General features: G+C 51.7%; 1 protein-coding gene across 5 annotated transcripts in view; it reads right to left on the reverse strand.

Moving 5' to 3' along the window:
- Window positions 1-2,404: 2,404 nt before the first annotated feature.
- Window positions 2,405-23,567, reverse strand: part of BCL7A (BAF chromatin remodeling complex subunit BCL7A) — a 33,065-nt gene continuing 11,902 nt past the window's right edge. The window contains exons 4-8 of one of the 5 annotated variants that reach the window (XR_012503716.1): window positions 21,553-21,720; window positions 15,042-15,163; window positions 7,830-7,994; window positions 6,575-6,683; window positions 2,405-3,982 (exon numbers count right to left, since the gene is read on the reverse strand). Coding sequence is in view for 3 of the 5 variants with exons in the window: in XM_074356754.1 (XP_074212855.1) it covers window positions 6,666-6,683; window positions 7,830-7,994; window positions 15,042-15,163; window positions 21,553-21,720 (473 nt within the window). In the remaining 2 variants the exon portion in view is untranslated. Of the gene's footprint in view, window positions 3,983-4,847; window positions 6,684-7,829; window positions 7,995-8,917; window positions 11,828-14,978; window positions 15,164-21,552; window positions 21,721-23,567 lie in introns of those variants that run through there. The other 4 variants (XR_012503717.1, XM_074356754.1, XM_074356755.1 and 1 more) reach the window with 4 other exon arrangements.

A 23,567-nucleotide genomic window follows, 5' to 3' on the forward strand; every position in this document is an offset into this window, starting at 1 on the left:
TGTCAAATATAAAACTGTTTCCTTGATCCCTTGTCTTTGTCTTTCTTAGTGTACTTCCTTGTTTCATAGGAGCACATCCTCCAGTAGCATCTGCAGAAAGGTCATGAGACAGAATTTTTTGAGACTTTGCACATCTCAAAGCAATTTTATTTCACTTGCACACTTGTTTGATAGTTTGGCTAGGTAGAGAAATATATAGGTTGGAAATCATTTCCCCTTTGAATTTGAAAGGTATTGTTCCCACTCTCCTGTAGCTTCTGACATTGCTTTGGAAGCATCCAAAGTCGTTCTTATACTGGATCCTTTCTCTGTGACCTGTTTTCCTCTCTGGGAGCTTTTATTATTGGTGTTCTGAATTCTATGATTATGTGCCTTTGTGGGAATTCTCTTAAAATTGGTGAGATTGGGTACTCTGCTAACTCTTTAAACCTGGAGGTTCACGTCCTCATATGAGGGACATTTTGTTCTATCATCTAATTGATTATTTCCTCCCTTTCATTTTTTTTTCCTGTTCTTTCTGTCTGGAACTTCTATTAGATGATGGACTTGCTGAGTCAACCCTCTAATTTTTTTTTTCCAATCTTTGTCTCTTTGACCTACTTTTAGGGACATTTTACCAAACTTAAAACTTATACCACATTAAATTTTTTTTTCCTCAGAAGTCTTTATTTTATGAGTCTTACTTCTTCATATAGAGAGCATCTCATCTAATTTCATGGATGTGATAGTCTCATTGCTCCAAGAATATTATTTTGAGTTTATTTGAAGTTATCGTTTGCTGCTGCCCACGTTGTTTTTCTCTTTCCTCGTCTCCTTCCCCTCCTCCTCTTCCTCCTTCTATTCCATTAGTTTGTTTTGAGCTCTCTCTTCACGTGGGACGCTTTCCCAAAGGTCTGGATGTCCTTTAGGATGACTGCTAGGATCAGCAAGCATGGCAGGAACATGGTCATCAACTGGTGAGTCAGTGGGTGGCCAGGCAGCTTTTAGGCTGGGGGCTCCTACCTGTCAGAATCTGGAGGTTTTCTCTCTGGTGGTTCCGACTGCACAGATGACCTCCAGTTGCCTTCTGGGAGGGTGTAAGCCTGCGGCTGGATCCCTGGAGCAAGGCCAGGGAAGGAGCAGCAGTCCCGCTGTTCCCTCTGCTCACTGCCGCTGAGCTCCCAGGCAGCATCTCACTCCCTGCGCTCCTCTGTGCCTTCTGCCCCTGATTCTGGAGCTTCTCTGATTTAATTTCTCCAGATGCTAAACATCCTGTCTGTGGTGGAAGGGACAGAGGGGCAGTCAGCTGGGGTAGAGGCCTGATTATTTCACATACAGACTTTCAACCAAACTCCATTTTCAGTCCTCTGCTTTCTGCAGCACCTAATGCCTCCGAATCCCGAGACTTCCAGGGGTTCCGGGCGAGGACTGGCCTGCTTCTGGGGCGCTGGAGTCTGAACTTCCTCCACCTTGCAGAGTTCATTTCCATTCCCCCAGCCTCCTGTCCACTTTTGAATATTGTGGTTTGGGGCTCCAGATATTGCCTTATTTTACAAAATACGGATTTTCTACTTCTGCATCTTACCTTCTTGTGTTTGTGGGTGATTTCAGAGGAAAAGAAAGGGGGTTAACATGCCTTCACAATAGTAAAAACTAATATCTAAATAAAATTTGACTTCTTGGCTAACAGTTTAAAAATCATGACATTTCACATAAACGCAAGTGTTAGGATTTTCTTAAACTATCAGAAGATCTGACAACACTGGGCCCTTATTATTTCCACATGGTAGAAGCTAGAGCTAAGGAGTGACTATCTCCTTAGACACAGCACGGCTCTCCAGTTTTCCACAGTCCGCACCACTCCCTATTGACCCACTGTGTTTTGCTAATTTACATTACCTGTCTGGTTCCTGTAGGCATTTGAGTTTGAAATCTCTGCTAAACCTTATTATTAGCTGTGTGCCCCTCAGTGGAGGAAGTTGGGGGAAGCTTTTCCTGCTGTGGCTGTGGGAGAGAGAAGACAGCCATGGGAGAAGTTGACATTTACAGAAGGCAGAGGGCACGAGGGATCAGACCACAGGGGGAGGAAATTAAGAAGGTGAGAGAGCTCTGGGGATGAAACTTTCACAATTTGGGGATAATTAATACCTGCTTCTTTGGGTCGTTGTGGGGATTGAGTTCATGCATGTAAAGTGCTTCAAAAAGTGCATGTGGTGCTGTGTGGTTTATTATCATTTTGTTTCTTTTTGTTTTGCTGGGGGTGTCATGTACATAAAGTTTTTCTCTTTATGGTATACAATTTCACCGCTTTTGACAAACATATACAGTCATGTAATCACCACCACGGTCAAGATGTGGACTAGTTCCAACCCTCTCTCACACAAACTCCTTCTTGCCCCTTGGCAGTCAACCCCTCTCCCCCCCAGCCCCTGTCCACCCCGGATCTGCTTCTTGTCCCTGTTGTTTTACCCTTACCAGATGTCACATAAGTGGAATCATTCAGGAAGCAGCCTTGAGTCTGGCTTCTTTCACTCAGCATCACACCTCTGAGATGCTTCCCTCTTGCCGAGGGTATCTGTAGTTCATTCCTTTTTATTGCTGACTTCATTTTATGACTGTACCACAGTTTGTTTATCCACTCATCACTAGAAGGCCATTCTGGTTGTTTCCAGTTTCTGGTGATTACGAACGGGGCCACTAGAAACATTCACAGCAGGCTTTTGTACATTTTAATTTCTCTTAAGTGAATAGCTAGGAGTGGGATGGCCAGGTTGTACGAGAGGTTTAGGCTTAACTCTCTAGGGATCTGCCAAGTAATTTTCCAAATGGCTGTACCATTTCACCCTCCCACCAGCAACGGAGGAGACTTCCAGTTGCTCTGCATCTTCACCAGTAGTTGGTATTCTGGTCTTTCTAGCCCTTCTACTGGTCTATAGTGACATCTTATTGTAGTTTTAATTTGCATTGCTCTAATAATTCATGGTGTTCAGCATCTTTCGTGTGCTTATTTGCCTTCCATATGTTTTCTTTGATGAAATGTCTTTGTAAATATTTTGCTAGGTTTTTTTTTTTTTCCAGAGGCGGGGGGCAGGGGGTTTTGCTTTCTTATTATTGAGTTTTGAGAGTTCTTTATATATTCTAGACACAAGTCCTTTATCAGATAAGGGTTTTGCAAAGATTGTCTGCCAGCTCGTGATTTGTCTTTTCATTCTCTTAACAGTGTCTTTAGCAGAAATTTTTAATTTTGATGAAGTCCAATTCATCAGTTCTTCTTCTTTTATAGTTAGCGCTTTGATGTCATGTCTCAAAAAGCTTTGCCTAATCCCAGGTCACAAAGATCTTCTCCTGTGTTTTCCTCTAGCATTTTTAGAGTGACATTTTGGTCTATGATCCATTTTGAGTGAATTTTGCAATAAGATGTAAGGTATGGGCCGAGGTTCATTCCTTTTGCACGTGGACGCCCAACTATTCCCATGTCAATTGTTGAATATTTGCAATGATTATTAACACAATTAGGATTCCTGGTGTTCTGGGGGCTGGGGGCAGCAAGGGGGCACCCTGGCCCTACACATCCCTCAAACCTAACAGCTGGGGCCTGTTGCCATCCTTTGCTGTCAGAATAATTGTTTTCAGGTCACTTTACCTCCTCTCTTTCTTCCTGAACTCCCTTGCATAAAACAAACCATGAAAGGGCAGGGGTGGCCGAGCGGTCTGGCAACATCCCTTTGAAAATAAACAAGTGCAGAGACTGAAAGGCAGCGGCCATCTCTGGGGACTACTTGAAGAAACAGTTTAGGGCTGGTGCATCCGCTGCGCGTGGCTCTCTGGCCCCCATCGGGCGGCAGGTCCGATACAGCAAAGCCAAACAGGATCCCGATTGCTTCAGATGTCACCTCTGGCCAGGGAGATCCCCCTGCCTTTACAGGGAGAGGCCGTGCTGGTGGGGAGCTGGAAGCGTTCCGTGCTGAACAGCCTGGGACAGTTTGCACAGCCAGCCTTACACCTGTAAGGGAAATCCAAGCACAGAGGGTGAAGAAATAGACGTCTGGCAGTTTGGGATTTTTTTTTTATTCTTTATTTTGGGGGGAGGCAATTAGGCTTATTTATTTACGTATCTTTTAATGGAGCTACTGGGATTGAACCCAGGACTGCATGCATGCTAAGCATGCACTCTACCACTGAGCTGTACCCTCCCCTCTTTGGAATTATTATTTTTTTTTTAGCTTTATTGAGGTATAATTTACATCCCATAAAATTCACCCATAAAATTCACCAATTTCAAGTGTACAATTCAATGGGCTTTGTAAGTTCATACAGTTGTGTAATTATCCCCACAATCAGGTCACCGCAAATCATTCCCTCGTTCGTGCCTTCTTGCAGTTAATCCTTGCTCCCAGCCTCAGATTTCGACCTTGTCTCCAGTTTTGCTTTTCTAGAAATTTCATATAAGTGGGATCATACAGTCACAGCGGGATTTTAACCCAGAATCTTAACAGGGAAGCCAGAAAGCCAGGAGAGCAAGGACACCCGTGCGGAGGGCTTTCCCCGCCTGCCCTGTCTCCTCACGGCACCGTGGTTTCTAACCTGTCTTCATATCCATACAATGAGGCTAACTGGTCCCCCTCTCAGGGTTGAAGCCGGGGTAAACTCAGTCCAATATCCTGCATGTTCGTAATACTCCATGGTGACTGGAAACAGACCGAGCGCCCAGCAGCAGAATGCCATGTCCCCCCAGCATGGACTATCCTCCAGCACTGAGATCAGACTCCAATGACACACAGCAATATGTAGGAATCTCACAAACATCACACTGAGTGAAAGAAACAGACACAGAAGAACACATTCTGTACGAGTCCATGAATGTAAAGTTCAGAAAACTTTTAACATCTTTTTATTGAGTTATAGTCATTTTACAGTGTTGTGTCAAATTCCAGTGTACAACTTTTCAGTTATACATGAACATACATATATTCATTGTCATGTTTTTATTTTCGCTGTGAGCTACCATAAGATCTTGTATATATTTCCCTGTGCTATACCATATAATCTTGTTTATCTAGTCTACATTTTGAAAAAAGTTCAGGAAACTTTAATGTTTAGAAGACGTCTGTGCAGAGAGACATCAGGTACCAGTTACCTTCCAAGGGGTAGTGACTGGAAGGGACAGGAGAGGGGCTCCTGGGGGGCTGATAAGATTCTGTTTCTTGACCCAGGTGCTGGTTTTGCAGGTGTATTCAGTGAAAATTCATTGAGCTACACCCTTCCAATGAAAAACTTCAGAGAAGTCTTGCATGGTGCCTGGCACGTAATAGGTATTATTACCATTAATACTATCATATTCTTTTAATTTCAGTTTTTCAGCGGGAAATTAGCGGTTACTTGCAGGGGTTGGCAAACTTTTTCTGTAAACGGCCAAATGGTAAATATTTTCGACTTTGCAAGCCATACAGTCTCTGATGCAACTACCCAATTCCGCTGTTGTATCATGAAAGCAGTCAGGGACAGTATCTAAGAGAATGAGTGTGGCTGTGTGCTAATAAAACTTTATTTACAAAAACAGCTAACAGGCTGGATCTGCTGACTCCTGGTCTAGTGCAAGACAGGCTGGGTCCTGCAGTCACATCCCTGGCCTCAGTTTTCCAGTCTGTATAATGGGGGGAGGGTTGGCCCCTGCTGTAAACTACCATTCATGGTGGCAAGGAGGTCAAATGAGCTCATAACTGAGGGAGCCCTAAGGGAGAAAAGAGCGGGGTTTAAGAGTCTCCTCAGATTCTCTGATGAAAAGCAATTTGTTATTTTGCTTTTTGTTTGTTTGCAGATTGTTATTTCCGCCCAAGTTTCAAGCGAGAAAGCCGCTGACTCCAAGTCACCCAGTGCATCCTAGGGCACCAGGATCCCAGGGGAATCCCAGGAGACAAAACCCACAGGCCTGGCACCACATCCTGGTCCTTGCCTCTCGGAGGCCTTTCCCCCAAGAGCCTGTGGAGGGAGAGCAATGATGCAGAGAGGCTGGAAGAATGAGTCCCCAGCGAACTATTCCTGTGAGGCTCCGGCCCTGAGGCTCCCTGCTTGGGCCTGCTTTCCTGAGCAGCCAGTGCCTGCGGCAAGGATGTGCCGTCAAGCTTCCAGCCCTTTGCTCAAGCCCTTCCCTTGGCCGGGCAAGTCGTCCCCTCTGCCTGCTTCCTGGTGGGCTTGTCCTCATCCCCCGAGGCACGACTCAGGCCATGGATCATCTGGGGCAAGCTGGGTGGGTAACTCCAGCGTTTGGGAAAGAGATGAGTCTTCAGAGAGCAACGCCTAACTCAGAGAGCAAGCCCAAAGCAGCTGAGGGTGGGCGATTCTGCCTTTCCCTGTGCTGCGTTTTCTAGCGGCTGGAGTCCAGATGGAGTCTAGGTGTGCTTGGGGTAACAACTACAGTAGTATTAACAATAGTGGCTAACGTTTATTGATATTTGCCATGTGCCAGGGCTTGTCCTGAGTACTCAACACAGATTAATTCACATGTGTTCATCCTCACGGCAACTTAAGTGGGCACTATTATTTTTCCCATTTTACAGATGGGGAAGCCAGGGCCCAGAGAGGTTAAGATATTTACCTGAGGTCACACAGCTCTGGAGTGCTGGAACTCTGAGGATTTTAGAAGAGGCTGCTTCGGAAGTCCAAAACAGGTTCATGTTAGTTTCTGCTTATTTCCTTGTCCTCAGCTGCAAAATGTCCAAGTTTGTCACATGAGAGCACTGAAAAGGCAAAGTTTGGAGGAAAGACACACTCCTTCCAAGAGAAGGATACCCTGTCAGGAGCCAGAGCTACTCTACTGGCCAACAGCCCTCCTTCTGGATTTGTCCAGGGGGCGCTCCAAGCCCTTGGATGGAGGGGTAGGGGCTCAGGTGGGGAAAGACCCAGGGAAACCTGACCTAAACGATCACGGACTTTCATTGGCTCATGAAACTGAAAAGCTGGTTTCAGGGCTAGCTGGGACCATGTGCTCAGACGCTGTCCCAGGAAGCTCACACTCACCGTCTTTCAGCTGGCTTCATTCTCAGGCAGGCTTCTCCCCACCTTGGAGTGAAGGTGGCCCCAGCAGCTCCATTTAACAACTCCAGCCAGCACTCTAGCAGAACTCTTTCCCAACAGTTCCCACAAAAATCCCAGGGCCGACTCTTATTGGGTCACTTTGGGTCATGTGATGATTCCTATACCAATTTCTGTTGCCAGGGGGAGGGACCTGGGTCACATGGCCACCCTTGGGACTGAGAGTGGGTGAGGGAGACCCCTAATGGAAAGAGAGGGGATACAACTGGCAAAGGCAGCCAGCAGCTACTGTGAGCCCCTGGAGGGAAATATGCAGTGCATCACCAGGCAGGTGGGGGGTAAACTTGGCTTTTAGGATCTGCAATCCCTCCTCAGCCAAACCATGGACTTCCATGACACTTGTTGCCTTGGTCCAGACTTGGACCTGAACCAGAGCTTTCTCTGCCTGCCTTCCTCGCCCCAACCTGTCCCCATTCCACCTGGCTGCAGTACTGGTTACCTTCACATTACCTGAGGGCACACGGGCCCTCTTGCCAACTCCTGGCCTCCCGCTTGACCTAATGTCCAGTTCCATAGTGGCCCTGCCCCCACCTCCAGTCTGGCTTTTTCCAACCCATGCCATTCACTGGCAACACTGCCCCCCAGTCCAGCACAGTCCTGGCTCAGAAACCTCCAGCCACTCCTTAGCACCAAAAAGGAAAAGTGAGCCTCTCAGTCCCATGCTCCGGCTTCCTCCACCATCCTAGAAGCCTCCTTGACCCCTACCATCAAAACACATCTCTCCCCTAACTCCGAACTGTGTTGGCATCCTAGTGCACCTGCTTATCTGCCTGGAGGGAAAGGGTCAAGTTTGAGTCACTGCCGCGCAGGGCCCAGCACACAGGTGGTGCCCAGTGACTGCCAGTAAAGCCGACATTTCCCATCCTTGGGCATGACTGCTCCTTGATGAAGCAGCTCTCACAGCTCCGCAGACAGACAGTCCCCTGGAAGAGACAGAGCAGATAAAACAGAATGCCTGAGACAGAGATCCAGGGGGTGGAGACAAGAGTGGGAGAGTAAGGGAGAGATCCAGAGACAGGTCTGGAAGGAAGGGACCTTCACCCAGAGACTGAGACCTGGGGACAGACCACAGAGTGCACAGGAGAGAGTGAGCCTGCCCACTCAGGCTTTTGCTGTTGCTGTTAAGCAAACAAGACCTTAATGATTTGTTCTCTCCATATCAGGAATTTTATTTCGCTGAGCAACTAATCCTGGTAAAAACCGTGAAACACGTTAAAAAGGAACAGAGTGGGGAGGAGAGTCAGACGAAACAAAAAGGAGAGAACGTTTGCCTCCAGGTCGGTCAGTGGGGTGAGGTTTGGTACAGGCTTCGCTAGAACAATCATCCCACACCCACTGCCCCCGTCAGCGGCTCACCCAGGGCCGAGTTTAAGGTACAAGAGGAGAGGAGGAAGTGAGACTGGACAGGGAAAAAAGAAAAAACTCCACTCGGGGAGGGAGTCTGATCTGAGACGGAGGGAACTGCCCAAGTTGCTGGGGGGAAAGGGCCCCAGATGGTTCTGGCTCCAGCCTGACCACGAGCTAAGACAAGTCAAGACAAAGTTGCAATTCACCTGTGGGCTGACCCCTCAGAGTCTCTGCCACGGGCCAGAGCCTCCCAAAGTCAGGGACGCGGCAAACTGGCGTCCTCAGCCAGGACCCAGGCCAACACCACCCGCCCACAGTATCCAGCTGGTGCTTAATGAATGCAGCTCTCATGACCATGGGAGGCAACCATCCCTGTGAGCAAGTCCTGCACAAAGTCAGGGCCACATGGCGGTGCAGGAGGGGCCAGAGCTGCAGTGGGGGACCTTCTCACCATCCACCGGGTTTTGCTTTTATTGTAATGCTACAAAATCACATGGTGTTCATGATTTGAAATTTTTTTTTTATTTTCTGAAATGGAACCATTGTACATTGTACAAACCATATCTACTGATGGAATAAATAAGTGAAAAATTATACTGCTGTACAACACACACACAAAAAAAAAAAAGTCGTAAGAAAAAAAAAATTAGGTAACGGTGAAAAAAAGGTCTTTATACCTCCAACCAGGTCCTTGCTGATAACGAACATTCCAAACCATGACGTCGTTCGTAATGGGAGGTCACCACCCTACACGTCGGTCTACTGCCTTCGGGTTATGGGTGTAAGTGCCAGCACTTTGTGGAATGTGTAGCTGCAGCATCCCCAAATTCAAGTTTTTGGGGGAATAAGTTTGCCCTGGGAGCCCTTTAGGCCGCGGGGCCTCGGTGTCCACGGAAGGCATTCGCTTAGGACCCCCGGCCCTGGCTCGGCCGCTGAAAGGTTTTAGGTTCTGTGGTGGGAGGACGGGGTGGGGAGCAGCGGCTCCGGGGGGCGGCCGCGGCGGGGAAGGAAGCACGTCTGGATTTTTGCAGTCTCGTCATCCCGCGTGGAGGGCCTTCCTGGCCAGCGTGGATGGAGAGCAGGGCCGCGGGCAGTCTGCCTGGCGTGGCCGTGGCCGTGGCCGTGGCGGGGCCCGGTCGGCCCCGACCCCTGGCCCATTCCTACCTTCAGGCACTTCAGAGAAAAACAAATGACAGCCTCAGCATCGCCGATGTCGTCCTCAGTCGTCCTCAGCCACGTCGGCTCCCCCTGCCTGTCGAGAGAGGACCCTGCTGTTTCCGTGGGTGCGTGTGTGTGAGATTCTCCTTCAGCTGTCTTGGTTGTAACCCCTCGTTTCCCAAAAAGAAGAGGAAATTAATATCCAAATTCATCTTTCATCAAAATGGAGTTCTGCTGCAAAGAAAAAAGTTAACTCTAACTCTACAGGATCTGGAGGTAAAGCCGCCTTGAGAGCTAAGAGGTAACGCAGAACACAGTTCTCCACAGAACTGACCGCCTGAGGGGCAAAATTCATAAGGATTTTTTTTTTTTAAGACAGAAACCTTTCGGTATCACTAACGTCAACATTAAGATTTTCAAAGTTTGTGTTTTTTTTTCCTTCCCTTATTTCAGGAGACATTTTTGCATGAGGTATTTGAAATTCAGGAACATTTTGATTCTTCTTGAAGTGCAGGAAATAGATTGGCTCCCTTAAAAAAAAAAAATCAGAGCCTCACCCTCGGAAACTCTTAGAAAACGGAATCTGGCAGACACTTCCCATGGTGGTCAGGAGGGACCCACACGTGAAAGGCGGCACCCGAATATGCACCAGTTAGCCGGAACAAAAACAAACACGAACGAACGAGCAGGAAAAACAAACAAACAAACAAACAAACAAACAACAAAACCCGGAACCCTCCCTCCCCCCCGTACAACTCGAAGGGAGTTGGAACTCCAGTGCAGTAAAGAAAGCTCAGGAGAAGGGTTAAGGTCTGAGGAGTCTGTATAGGAATTAAGAGGCCTCAGAACCAAGCACGTAGGCAGTTTGTCCAAGGGGGGGCATCTCTGTTTCAGTGAGAGGAAGCTGTCCCAGTGCAGGTGGGGGATGGAGGCGGCGGGGAGGGACCCGATGGCCCCTTTCTGGAGAAGTGCAAAGCTCTCCAGTTCCTTGGTGCCTTGTTTCTGGTCTTCGACGCCCGTTCCCCACCCTGGGAATGAGATGCGATTCAACTGTCGGCTCTGGGAGTGGGGAACGTTATGCAGAAGCAAGCAGATTTTGGATTCTGGCCGACCACAATCTTGCCTCCCCTGCGGGTGGGGCCGGGTGGAGGGGGGAGGCAAGGGCAGCAGGTAACTGTGGATTTGAAATCCAAGCGACGTCCTATGAGAGAAAGTTCAGCACCAGCCATTCCTGCCATCTGCTCCCTGCCTCCTCCGCCTCTAACAGAGACAACCCTGCAGTCAGCCACAGAAGCCATTCCGTCTGTCTCAGGAGAGGTGGGAGAAGTGGTGTGATGGGGGCAGAGGGTGGAAGTGCCAGAACAATAGAAGGTCTGTGTGTGTCCGCTGGGCCGCTGTGGGCTTGGAAACCTCAACCTCAGACGCCCCGAGGAAGCTCTTGGGGACAGTCGCCCTGACACCGGTGACTCCTCAGACCCTGGAGGCTGGTGCTGCCCCTTCCTGGGGCTCTGGGCGTGCCCCTGAGACCCCTGAACCTAGAAATCAGGTGGCTGGGGAGGTCCTGCTCTTCTGCAGCCTCGAGCTCTCCTTCTCCCTGCCTGGTCCGCTCCTGATGCTGAAGTCCTGGGACAGGGAGGAGAGAGATGCAAGGACCGGGGCAATGGCTGCCCGAACTGAACCAAGAGGGCACTTTGCAAGGGGAGATGCAAAACAACCAGGAAAACATGCCAGAGGTCACCTCAAGGGCACAAGGCACAAAAAAAGAAAGCGGAAGAAATCAGTTGAACAGTGAAAAGCCCCGACGAAAAAGTGAATTCCTGATTGGTACCACCCTCAAATAGCTTATATCGTTAAATAGAGAAGTGGGGAAAAAAAAAATACAGCAGCAACACAAATGTAATCTTGGCTTCAGAGACAGTGTGCAGACGCTCCTGAGCTGTCACCCCGCTTTCCCCAGGACAGTCACTTCAAGATTCGAGTGTTTCACTTCACAGCAGAGAGTTCTTCAGTGTCTGAGAAGTTACGCCGCTCTAGGTTTTCTTGGATTCGCACTTGGTAAACTTGAAAAGTTAGTAGTTCCCTTCGCACCCGACAGGGATCCGCTCGGGTGATGTTGTTTTAGAGTTAAGCCTGCTGACACGCCTCCTGTGAGACGGGGACAGAGGGCTGAGCTCGGCGTCTACATCTCCTCAGAGTTTTGTTGCGAAACCTCCAGTTTCATCTTTTTGGAGGGTGGCACTCCTTCCAAATCCTTGGGGGAAGAGGAAGAAAAGAGAAACACAGGTTGACACCCCAGGAGAGTGACTCAAGTCAGCAGGAGGTGGCAGGTCAGCCCAGGAAGGCACGGAGGGTGGGCGTCTGTGGTTCTGACCCGTGGTTCTAACTCTGTGGCCTTTGTGTGGACTTGAAAAGGTTCGCAGATCCACGGGGCGCCTCAAACCCAAACTCCTCCTGTGTCCACTGAGCCCAGGTCACCCATCACTCCGCCCCTTGTGCCTCTAAACTCTCCCTGCTCGCCACACCCACCCGTTTCCCCATGACCAGTCTCCCAATCTCTGTAACTACAGGGTAATTATCTACGCAGGGTTTCAGGTTTACCTCTCCAAGCTCACAGGCTAGACCAATCTGGCCGTGTTGACAACTGCTCACCCAGGGCTCAGCACAGGAGCCTGGCCTGAGGCAGACACCCAGCATTTGTGAAATGTACACAAGTAAGTTATTCTGGGGGAAGGGTCCGCAGTTGCCACCAGATCCCCAAGAAGTCCCATGACTCGAAATTTAAAAAGGTTCAACACTCACTCATCCGCCGCTCCCTCGACTTTCTCACTGTACCACCTCTGGCATCTCCAATCTAACCCATCACTGACTCCAGTTCCTGACTTTGCCCATCCTAACCGGCGCTCCCGCTGCCCTTTGCCTGGGATGCAGCTGCGCGGTACCCTGGGGTCCTCCCTTCTCTGATGCCCAGCCTAACAGTAAGTTCCCTCAGCTCCATCTCCAGAAACCCTTGGCCCACCCACTCTCCCCTCTGTCGCCGCCCCATCCGCACCTGAGCCGCCCTACCCTGCCTTCAGCGTAGCCCGAGCGATCTTCTCAAAAGAGAAATTGAACACAGACGAAAACCCGTGGGCACGGTCCCACTGACCTGAGGACAAAACCCCAGCTGCCCGACAGGCCGAGAAGCCCTCTCCCCTCGTCTTGCCGCGCTCCTCCTTGTCCGCCAGGCTCCAGCTCCCTGGCCTCCCCTTCCGTTACTCAGGGTGGCTCCTGCCTCCAGGCCTGTGCACCTCGGTTCCCTATGCCTAGAAAGCCTGCCTGCGCGATCCTGATTTCTCATCCCTCAAATTCCAGCTCTCCCCCAGCTCCCCTTGGCCTCTGCCCACATTAGGCTTCTTTGCATCACCAGCTCCCATTCTCCTGGGGCCAGAAGCACAGCTCTGGGACCCGCTGGTGTCCGCTGCACCCCGGCGCTGTCCCTGTCTCCCCAACCCCATCAGGAGCCCCAGGAGGGCAGGAGGGACCATGTCTGCTGGCTCACCCTGGGTCCCTAGTATCTGGCTGACTGCCTGGTACACAGTGGGTGCCCAAAAAACGTTAAATAGAAACCCCTGGGCTTTGACGCAGGATGTCTCTGAGTTTCTGAGGCAAACTCTGAGACCAAGTATCGCACGGAGGCAGGAAGAGCTGCCTCTCTTTCCTTGCCCTTTTTCTTAACACAAAAGCAATAAAAGCTCAGTCTGAGTGTAACACGAGAACGGGGGCCACTGTGCCTTCCGAGGATGGGGATCCCGTTCAGGGGAAGAGCTCGTGTGTGGTGGGGGACAGTGTGGGAGCCCGGGAGCAGAACCCGAGAGGCTGAGCTGCTCTGCCTAAGGGAGGGAGCAGGGGGAGGGGGGAGGGAGGGGGTGGGGAAACATTCTTTTTTAAACAGAAGAGGCTGAGCTTCAGTGTCAAGCTGTCTGCTTCACTGCCGCGCACCCTTGGTCTTGCTCACACACCCAGCAGCTCTGGAGACAAGTGGCGGGTCTGCGTGCACGAGAAAACGGCCGAAGAGGTCCCGTTGCAGGTCTGGGTCCCCTGGAAATGGGTGTGGAGCTGGGGGCACATCAGAATTGAAGCCCCCTGGACTTTCCAGCACTAGAAGCCTCAGGGTGTGGATCCAAGTTCCAAGCCGGTCTTTCCTCCACTGGGTTCAAGAGGCCAGGAGATCCCTGATGACATCCTCGTGTGACCAGCGCTACCTCAGCCTTTGATCTCTGTTGTATTTTTAATCAAATGGGCTCATGCTCTGCTCGAGACTCTGCCTTGCTTTTTTCATTTCACATTGTGAGAGTACTTCCTTTTTCGCTCTCTGTACGGAAGTCAACACATTCTTTAGAACAGCTGTTTTACCCAATCGGGCTGTTTTATACACGACCCCAGGTTTATCTCACCCTTTCGACAAACTGAGGTTGTGACCGACCTCCTACCACTGCAAACACATCTTTCATGGACACTGCCTGTGTCCTGGGCCTTCGGAGGAGTGTTCTGTAGGATGAGAGGGAGTTGCAGATCCAAGGGAATGAAGATGTCTAGTCTGAGAGTCTGGAATCTGCTTGAAGGTGCCGCAGAGTACAGACCAAGCCCTGTCCCTTCTTTCTGCTGCTACTCGTTGCCAGTTTCTCCCCAGGTAGGAAAATATTCAGCAAAGTGGAAACAGTTTCACTGGTTGAGGTTTTGACGCCTCTGTGTCCCTAGTCCTCTTAGATGAGCACAGAGGGCTGACAGTAAAAAATCAGAATGGGAGCCAAGGCAGCACTGAGGCTTCTCCTGCGTCCAGCTCTACGGTAAGTGTGTTACCCACGTTCTCCTCTCATCTGCACCCTGGCCCCAAGACAGTACATTAGCCCATTCTGGCAGCTGGAGATACTGAGGCTCAGCGTATGCCAATGGAAGGACCTGGGATTCGAACGCGGGAGGTATGCTCTGTCCTGTCCACCGGGCTACCTGCTTCTGCACTAAGTCAGACTAGATTCTGGCAAAGAGTGACGACCCAGAAAGGGGTCCAAGCAGGGGGCGTGTGCTCAGTTGCAAAACTGGTCAGTTGTAAAATTCCAGAGGGAGATGCACCCAGCATTTAGGATTCTGAAAGACCTCTCTTCCCAGCTCTAAGGAAGTTGACTTTGGGTCACTGAGACCAGGCAATGCTCTTGTGGACTCAAATATACAAAGTGACGATGCTGAGGCTGGGATAAAAGACCCTCCCCAAGGGCCGGGCCCCTGTGTCTCGTCCTTCACCGTGGCCCCCGTGGCCAGCCTGGGACACAGAAGGATGCTTGTGAATCCTGCTCAATGAATACAGGACAGTTCCAGTTGTCCAGAGAGAAAACAACGAAAAAACAACAAAACACCTTTCAACGTACCCCCAACACCCCAACGGGCTCCCGGCCGATCCGGCTGCCCCTCTGAGACCTCGAGCGAGGTACCTGAGAGATTGTGGACGTCTCTGCAGCCAGACCCGAGTCCCCAGACGGCTGCCGTTCTACTTGCTCCGAACTGTTCACCGAGTTCTCCATTGAGGACTGTGAATTCTGCTCGTCAGAAGCATCTGAGGGAAAAGCAAGATGACAGAAGCTGTTTTCAGACACGTGAGATGCGGAGCCAGATGGACCAATTACTAAAAATACCTGGCACTGGGTAGTTTTATGGCCAGGCGGTCTGTCAGGACTGCAAGGAGCTGGGGGCTTGGGAAGCCTCTTGCTTATTTTGGGGGGGATGTTGTTTTAAGTAGCCAGGCCACACACTAGCCCTGGGGCCTCCAACCCTTTCCCCTGCACACCTATTACCTGCCCAGGGCCCCACAGGCCATCTAAAGGATGCTGTGGGTTTTGTGCTGCGTGCACCTGGCGCCCTCTGGTGGACACAGCACACTCCAACCATCATGGCTGCTGACTCCTCCCTCTTCCATTCCCGAGCCTGCCTTCTCCAACTGGGGAATCCAGAGGTAACTGCCCCTCTGTAAACATTTGTCTTGGTAATATGGATATTTTTCTGTTTGTCTGAGCAATGACTTATCATTGCAAGAAACAGAAAATACAGAAAAAAATAAAATCACTGATTATCTCATGCCACCCACGGCTACCATGCCACTAACATTGTAGAGGATTTATTCCCATTTTTCCAGATATTTTCTCCCTACGTGCATACAGTTCTCTACTCTCCCCAAATAGGATCCCATAGTATTTTGGAAGAATTTCTCACATCCTTAAAAATTCTGTAAGTACAAGAGTCTGCAAGATGGCTGCGCTGCATTCTATCAAGCAATCACTTATTTAATGAATCTTGTTTCGCCGGCTATTTGGGCTCTTTCTTATGCATCAGTCTCCCTGCTCCCCCCACCTTTAGCAGAAGGAAGGTGCAGACCTTAGCAGGCTGTGTGCAGCTCTGGAAGAAGAGGTAGCAGCGGTTGCACCTGAAGCTTATTTTGGGCGCAGAGCGCACGGGGAAGCGGGTGGGGCAGCACCAACCCACCCAGGGCCCCGCTCTGCTTGCACTCAAGACATCAACAACATATGTCACCCCAGTTTTTAAAAAGCGCGTTACAATACTCACGAATGCCTTACTTTCTGGGGTTTCTGAGGCAGAGGCGTAACCAAGGGGAAAACAATTCCAGGCTTAAGTTTTAAAGTGAGCAAGAAATCTGGGGCATGCGGGAAAGCTGGCAGCGCTCCAGGGCCTGAGGCTGGAGGGGCACAGAGGGGTGGGGACCAGGGCAGGAAGGAGCTGCAGCCCTCCTTCCAAGGATGCTGACCTCCCAGCCCATCCATCCCAGGTTGACACAGACTCTTACTCCCCAGGCCAGCAGCCCTGGTCTCTCAAGGGCAGTGCCAGGAGACCTGACGCCCCGCCAGGGTGTGGGCAGGGTTTTCCCGCTGCCACGGGAGGGTCAGGGATCCGCCCTCACCAGGGCTGGGCTCCGCCTACAAGCTGGTGTCTCGGGGGACACAGGGCTGACAGACATTTCTGGGTTCTAATACCAATATTGCCTCTGCCACTTGCCTCCTTCGGAAGCCAGCCTCTCAGTCTCAGATCCCCACCCTGCGTCAAGTCAAGGTTGACAACAGCCACCCTGTTGTGTGCAGTGAGGATTCAATGGAATGACAGGAGAGGTACCCAAGCAGCGAAATGACCCCAGATGGGAGTAAGTGTGGGATTGCTAGGGCAGAGAACCAAATTCCCCAACAACCTGACATTTCTTCACTGTTTTTAGTGTTACCTTTAAAATCCGTATTAGCACAAGTTCCTCAAGAAGTTAAACACAGTATTCCTGCACGACCCAGCAATCCCACTTCTAGGTACAGACCCAGAACTGAAAACAGGCCTTCCAACTGATACTTGTACACAAATGATCAGAGCAGCGCCACTCACGATGGCTGAAAGATGGAAACGGACCAAGTGTCAATTAACAGATGAATGGATAAACAAAAAGTGTTCCAGCCACACAGCGGAATACGATTCGGCCATAAAAGGAGCGAAGCACTGACACAGGCTACAACGCGGATGAACCTTGACGACATGATGCTGAGAGAAGCTGGATACAAAAGACCACATTCTGTATGATTCCACTTCTATGAAATAAATGTCCAGAAAAGACAAACCCATAGAGACTGAAACCACAGACTGGGGGTTGCCAAGGGCTGGGGGGAGAGGGGAGTGAGAGCTCAAGGGTGCGGGGTCTCCCTTTGGGGTGACGGAAACGTGGAACTAGACAGTGATGACTGCACGACAATATGAATGTGCTAAATGCCCCTGAACTGTTCACTTCAAAACGGTTACTTTGATGCTGTGTAAATTTCGTCTCAATTAGAAAAAAAAAAGGGAAAATCCACACTAATGCTATATTCTATCTCATATCTGTGTTTCCTTTACAGACATTTTCAGTTGTTACCATCCTCCCCATCTCTGACCACAGTTCCCTCTCGGCCTGCATACTGAGATTCGCAGGGTGAAGAGGGAGGTGGGGCCCCAGATGCAGGCTTAGAAACCACAAAGGTGGCCGATCACCCAGAGTCATGCTGACCCCTGCCCGGCCCGAGAGCTCAGCGGGGACTGGCCTTGCTGCCTGTGGAGCATTCAAGGCCTCGGTGGGGCAGCCTGATTCTTAGCGAACGGTGCTGGAATGCACCCAGAGGACATTATTTTCCTGGGGCCTAAATTTAGTCTAGGGAGTTTGGACATTATGTCATTCCCTGAACTCACTCGGTAGTAAACAAGTTCAAAGCAAGGTCAACAGCTGGCGGCCAAGCCACCCGGTCTCACAGGCAGTGAGCCCCACCTGGGGAGGCCTGGGGCTCAGCCTCGTGCCCTGTTCCCACGGGAGCCGGGCAGCCCCGGACAATGGGCAGGTAGGCTGGGCCGATGGGGTGGTCTGGCCTGAGCAAAGCCGGGCAACTGTGCCGGCCTGGAGGCCTGGGGTGGCCGGGAGAGGACCCAGGTGTGTTCCCACCTGGACCTAAGGAGGTGGGTGGGGGTGGCAGTGACCCAAACATGGCAGTTATGACCCAAGACGTAATTCCTCCAGCTGAACTTTAACTGGCCCTTTAAGGGCAAAAAAAGACCCAGACATGGGAGAGAGCAGGCCATGGCCAGAAAGCACAGAGGACGGGTAGAAGCCGGGGCCCACACCTGGCCCCCGTGGGTGGAGATGGCTCCCAGCCCATCCCCCACGCCAGCCCCGCCGAGCACGCTGCTTCCTTTCCTGCCTGGTGCTTGCCCTGCACTGTGACCCGACGAGAGAGGCCACTTTTATCTGTCTCATTTTATGAACGAGGAAACAGGAAGGCACACAGGAGGTGACACTGCCAGCCCAAGGCCACACAGCTAGCAAGTATCGGCCCAGAGGTGACAGCTCGTCTTGTGTCCACAGCCCTGTCCCAGCCTCTCGGCTCCACCACCTTCTGCCAGGAAGGCTCGGGGGCCCCGTGGGGGGACGAGAGCAGATGCCCATGTGCCGTACACAGTGGAAGGCTGCATCAAAGCCCCGGGGACAGTGGTTCCCAATGGGGAGATTCTGTCCCCCACCCCCTCAGGGGACACCTGGCCCCATCTGGAAACATTTCTGGCATCACAACTGGGGCTGGAGCATGCTACTGGCATCCAGTGACAGGGAAGCTTCGCAGTACCCACCATGCCCGGGACACCCCCACAGCAAAGAATTGCTCGGCCCCAAGTGCCGACAGCGCAGAGGCTGAAAGGCCTGCTCTGGGGGACAGCCGGTCCCTGACCAGCTCTCTGGAGGAAGTCCCCACAGGCCTCACATACGCTTTAAGCCCCTGCACCCTCTGACTCAACGGTCCTCCCCCCAGGGCCGGGTCCTACACAGCCACTCACACCTGAGCCGAGATGTGGAGACACGCAGACGAGACTCTGCAGAGGAAAAAGAAAGAACCCATTCGACCACCAACGCGGAGACTATTTAGGTAAATCGTGGCACGTTCATGTCATCGAATGAAAAGCCGGTGAAGAGAGTAAGCCAAACAGGTGTGTCCTAACATGGAACCATCTCCATGGTGACCGTTAAGTGAAAGCATTCTAAAAACAGAGGTTATCAGCTCAGATAGATGCTTGTAGGTGCAGAGAAACTCTGGAAGGCCACAGAACAGGCTCAACAGGGGTCCACCCTGAGGAAGGGAGGACACTGGAGAGCTGGGGAGGGGTGCTTCAGCCTGCATCCTAATTCGGGATTGTTTCTCGTGTCCTGCATCCCCAACCCTGCCCGGAGGTCCGACTGGCACGTGGGTACCTTGCCCGCACGGCCCCAGGTGCTGCCCTGTGGTTCCTTCTGCCTGGATTACTTGGTCTCCTCCTATCCCTGCTCAGCCTTCAAGCCCAAGTCAAAGCACCTCCTCCAGGGAGCCTTCCCAGAGGCCTCCAGACCTCCTTTCTGTATAGCATCTGATCACGAACTCAAAAGCCCCCTTTGGGGCCAGGCAGTGCCATAAATGAGTCAAGCAGGCTGTTTAATTCAGACACAAATAAATGTGCATCCCCCAGCCTCCTGGCCTCTTACTTTTCTACTCTTGGTAGAGGAAGTTCAGGAATTTTCCTTTTACATCTATGACAAGAAAAGCAACAGTGATCACGGGGTAATACACGGCCACTGCCTTTGGCCTGAGTGTCAGAGGGACAAGAGGGAGTGGTGGGGAGTGTGGTAACGAGTGAATGTAGGTCCTCTCGGTCTTCCCTGGAGGGGCAGCCATCTCTGCTCTAGCTGGTGGCTGCCTGATGGAAACATAGGTTCAGTATTGCCAGATCTTCTGACTGTACAAGAGAAGCTAGAAACTGATCTTACTTTAAGTGAAATTGTTCAATTTTTAAACTTTGGCATCAAGTTCCAATTAAAAATGAAACTACCACTGGGCTCCGTGGTCACACCCACATACCACATGCTGGGTCTCGTCTGTAGACTGTCATTCTCAGTGTCAATGCTTGTCTGGCCTGTAAGTTCTTGGGGGTCAGGAGGTGGGACTCAGCTGTGACTGAGGCCTGGGGCGGGCATGGAGCCTCGCTTGGGGCTGACACTGGGGACGTGTGCAGAAGGGAAGGGAACGAGATGTGAGTTAATCTGCAGCACAGGATGGCCTTCTTCCCGAGGAGAAGCATGTCCTCTCGGAGCACCAGGAAGCCCAGACTCCTAGCCAGCCACCTTGCCCCCCCCCGGGTAACAGCACATCAGCCCGGATGCCTCCCTGGAACCCCAAAGCCTGCCCTCGGGCATCAGCAGGCACCCCAGACTCAGCCGGCCCCGCCCTGCCACCGCCTCTCCCATCAAGATGACAGTAAAGTCATCCCTCTGGGCCGAGAGTCGCCCCGAGTCCCCTCTCTCAGCCCAGGCACCAGCCACCAATACACTCTCACCTCTGCCTTCGAGACAACCTCCGGATTAGACAACCAGGACCTACTGTTCATTTTCTTGGGTGTCACATAAAGAGAATGCCCTTATTTTTAAAAGATACTTAAAGTGCTTAGAGACAAAATGTCGTAAGGTCTACAACTTAATGTCAAATGGCCCCAGAAAAAAATATTTTTAGGCAAAGCAAAACCAACCAACCAACCCACCCTCCCTCCCCCCAAAAAGCCCAAAGAACAAACACGCAAAAACAGTAAATATTAACAACTGGAGAGTCCGGGCTGTGGGTACACAAGAGAGTATTATACTGTTCTTTCCATTTTTCTGTATATTGGAAATTTTTCATTTAAAGACCATCCAGAAACCCCAAAATAAACAAACCTGTACATACACATGCACACCCACACTCGTCCTCCACACTCAGACACTCCTCGCGGCCTCCTGCCCGCCCTGGACAACCGCAGTAGCCCCCTCACTGTCTCCCTGCCTCCACCCCGACCTCCCCATCGCCTGCTCTCAAGCATGGCCACCAAAGTGATCCTTCAGATCACGGCACTCAAACCCCCAGCGGCTCCCGCCTCACTCGGCATACAAACCAGGGTCTGAGAAGGGCCCCCACACTGGAGGCCCCACCTCCTCTCTGACCTCATCTCACTTGTTGAGCTTCTCGTGCCCGCTTCTCCAGCCACACTGAGCACGCTCCTGCCACAGGGCCTTTGCACTGCCTGGGACGCTCTTCTCCCAGGTATCCACCTGGCTCGCTCCCTCGCCTCATCTGAGCCTCATTGGCTCTAACGTCGCCTTCCCAGACCATCCTATTTAAAATGGCAACCCCTCCCCATAACACGTCAAGACTTCCCACCCTATTCCCCTTTCTTACTTTATAACTCTCCAAAGCACTTATTTTCCAAATACTAGATTTTTTAAAACTGCCTTACAAGAAAACAAGCTCCAGGCACTACCTTTCTCCTACCATCACCTCCTGAGGGCTGGCACTTGGCAGGGCCTCCTTAAAGACCCATCCGGCTGCCTGGCTGGAGGCCCGCTGGAGACAGGCCCCTCTGAGCCCAGCTCCCGAGGACACTTACCTTCGGCCCCGGGGAGCTCCTTCCCATCGGCCTGGGCCTCGTCCACCTTAGCGTCAGCGCCGTCGCCGGGCACAGCCGCGCTGGGCTCGGGAGCGGGGCTGGAGTTGCTGCTGTTCTCCTGTTTGATGGGGGACGCGTCTGCGATGGAGCTCTGGTTGCTGTTATCATCTGCATGGGGTGGGGGAGCGGGGGGCGGGGCACAGAACCACAGGCTGAGGACAGGTGGGTGGGACCACAGCTTCCCCGGGCCCGTGCGGCTGCACCCCTCTCCCTCCCGAGGCCTCTGAGCTGGCCCCCCCGCCTAGGGCCGCCCCACACTCCGGCCAGGCCAAAGGGTCTGAGGGCTGGAGGCTCGCCTGACCTCCTCCGGCCGGCTCGCTCGGGCAGCCACCCACAGACGGTGGCCCGGCACATGTCAAATCTTCAGGGGACACCTGGCATCGTGCAGGCCTGGCTCCGAAGCAATGCAAAGCCCGAAGTGTGTTCCCACGAGACAACATCGCCAAAGCGTTTCATCAGATCTGATCAAGCTCTAGACCAATCCTACTTGTACACAATAAAAGGGAGAGGAACAATTCTACGGGACTGCCAGCCCAGGCCAACAAGTCAATACCATTAAGAACAAAGCAGCAGCAGCAGGAAAGCTCACTGTCATTTTACAGATTAGGGAACTCTGAGAGACCGAACTCAGCACCAGCGTGAAGTTTATCTGGATGCTATTGGAGTGTGCCAGCTCTGAGAGACATCTGGGGACAACTGGGGAATCTGAATACAGTCTGGAGTTTAAAAGTAAGAAATTAATTTTGCTAGGAGTGATAATGGTACAGTGGGTAGACACAAACGTCACCTGTCAGTGACGCACACTGAAGTGTTTAGGAACAGACTTGAATGGCATGATGCAGGAAATGCGCTGCAGAGCGCGCGGGCAGGGGCTGCACACCACTGTCAGAATCCCCTGAACTTTGCACCCAAGAGCTGTGTATTTTTTTTACACGTAACCTATATTTCAATGAAAAAAAACACTTTTAACAGATGAGGCAAACGTGGCCCAATGTTACGAATACCTAAGTGGGAGGCACCTGGGGTTCAGCGTACTATTCTCTCTGCTGTTCTCTGTTGTAAACACCTTTTACAGTAAAAAGGAAAAAGAAGAAAGCTCACCAGGCAAAGGCGTCAGGGCCTGCGCTGGGGACCCCAGGGCACGTACCTCCTTGCCCTGGACCCCCTTCCTTGGGCAGAGTCATTTTAAACTATAAATACCCATGTGGTGATTTCAAAATACTGCTCCAGTCTTACCTGGCTTTTCTGGGCCACGCTGTGCCCCCGGGACCAAGGCCGTTTTTGTAAAAATGAAGGTGGGTGGGGAGGAGGGGAGGGGAAAGGAAAGGCACCTCCTCCGTCCAGGGCACCGACACGAGCCGCGCACCAGGCAGGAGCATTTAGCGGCACCTCATTCAGTTCCAACAACCTACTAGCTGGGGAAACTGAGGCTCAGCAGCAGAGCCCTTGGCTCAGGGTGGTCTGCCCAGCTCCGAACCCCGAGCCCGTCCTCTGCCTCAACCTGGCGAGGAGGTGCCAGGCAGCCAGGCAGCCCCGACGGGGTAAGTTGCACCTGATTTTAAGTGAATTTTGGGGCTTACGAAGAAAAAGATGCACGTCCTCCTGATTCACCTTTCAAGGATGTCTTAACTTCCTCGCTGTGCCAAGGTACATATGTACGTGTGTGAGGAAACAGAGAAGGCAGGGGCTCAACCCGTGGGTCCCCACACGGGGTTATGCTAATTAAGGGCAGTAAGCGCTAATGCTTAACAAGCCAGCTGCCCCGAGCCTAGCCTGGTAACCCAGTAACAGCGCGACCCTGACATCTGGGCTGACCTCAGGTGGATGCTGGAGACTAAACAGCTGGATGCCAGCGCCCTCTCCCAGCCGTCTCCTCCTGTGCCCATCCTCCCGCCTTCCAAATAACCCTCGCCTGGCCCACAACGTCCCCTGTGCTTTCACCCCCACGTGCCCTG

Source organism: Camelus bactrianus, chromosome 32 (assembly GCF_048773025.1).
Source record: "Camelus bactrianus isolate YW-2024 breed Bactrian camel chromosome 32, ASM4877302v1, whole genome shotgun sequence".
NCBI classification, from domain to species: domain Eukaryota; kingdom Metazoa; phylum Chordata; class Mammalia; order Artiodactyla; family Camelidae; genus Camelus; species Camelus bactrianus.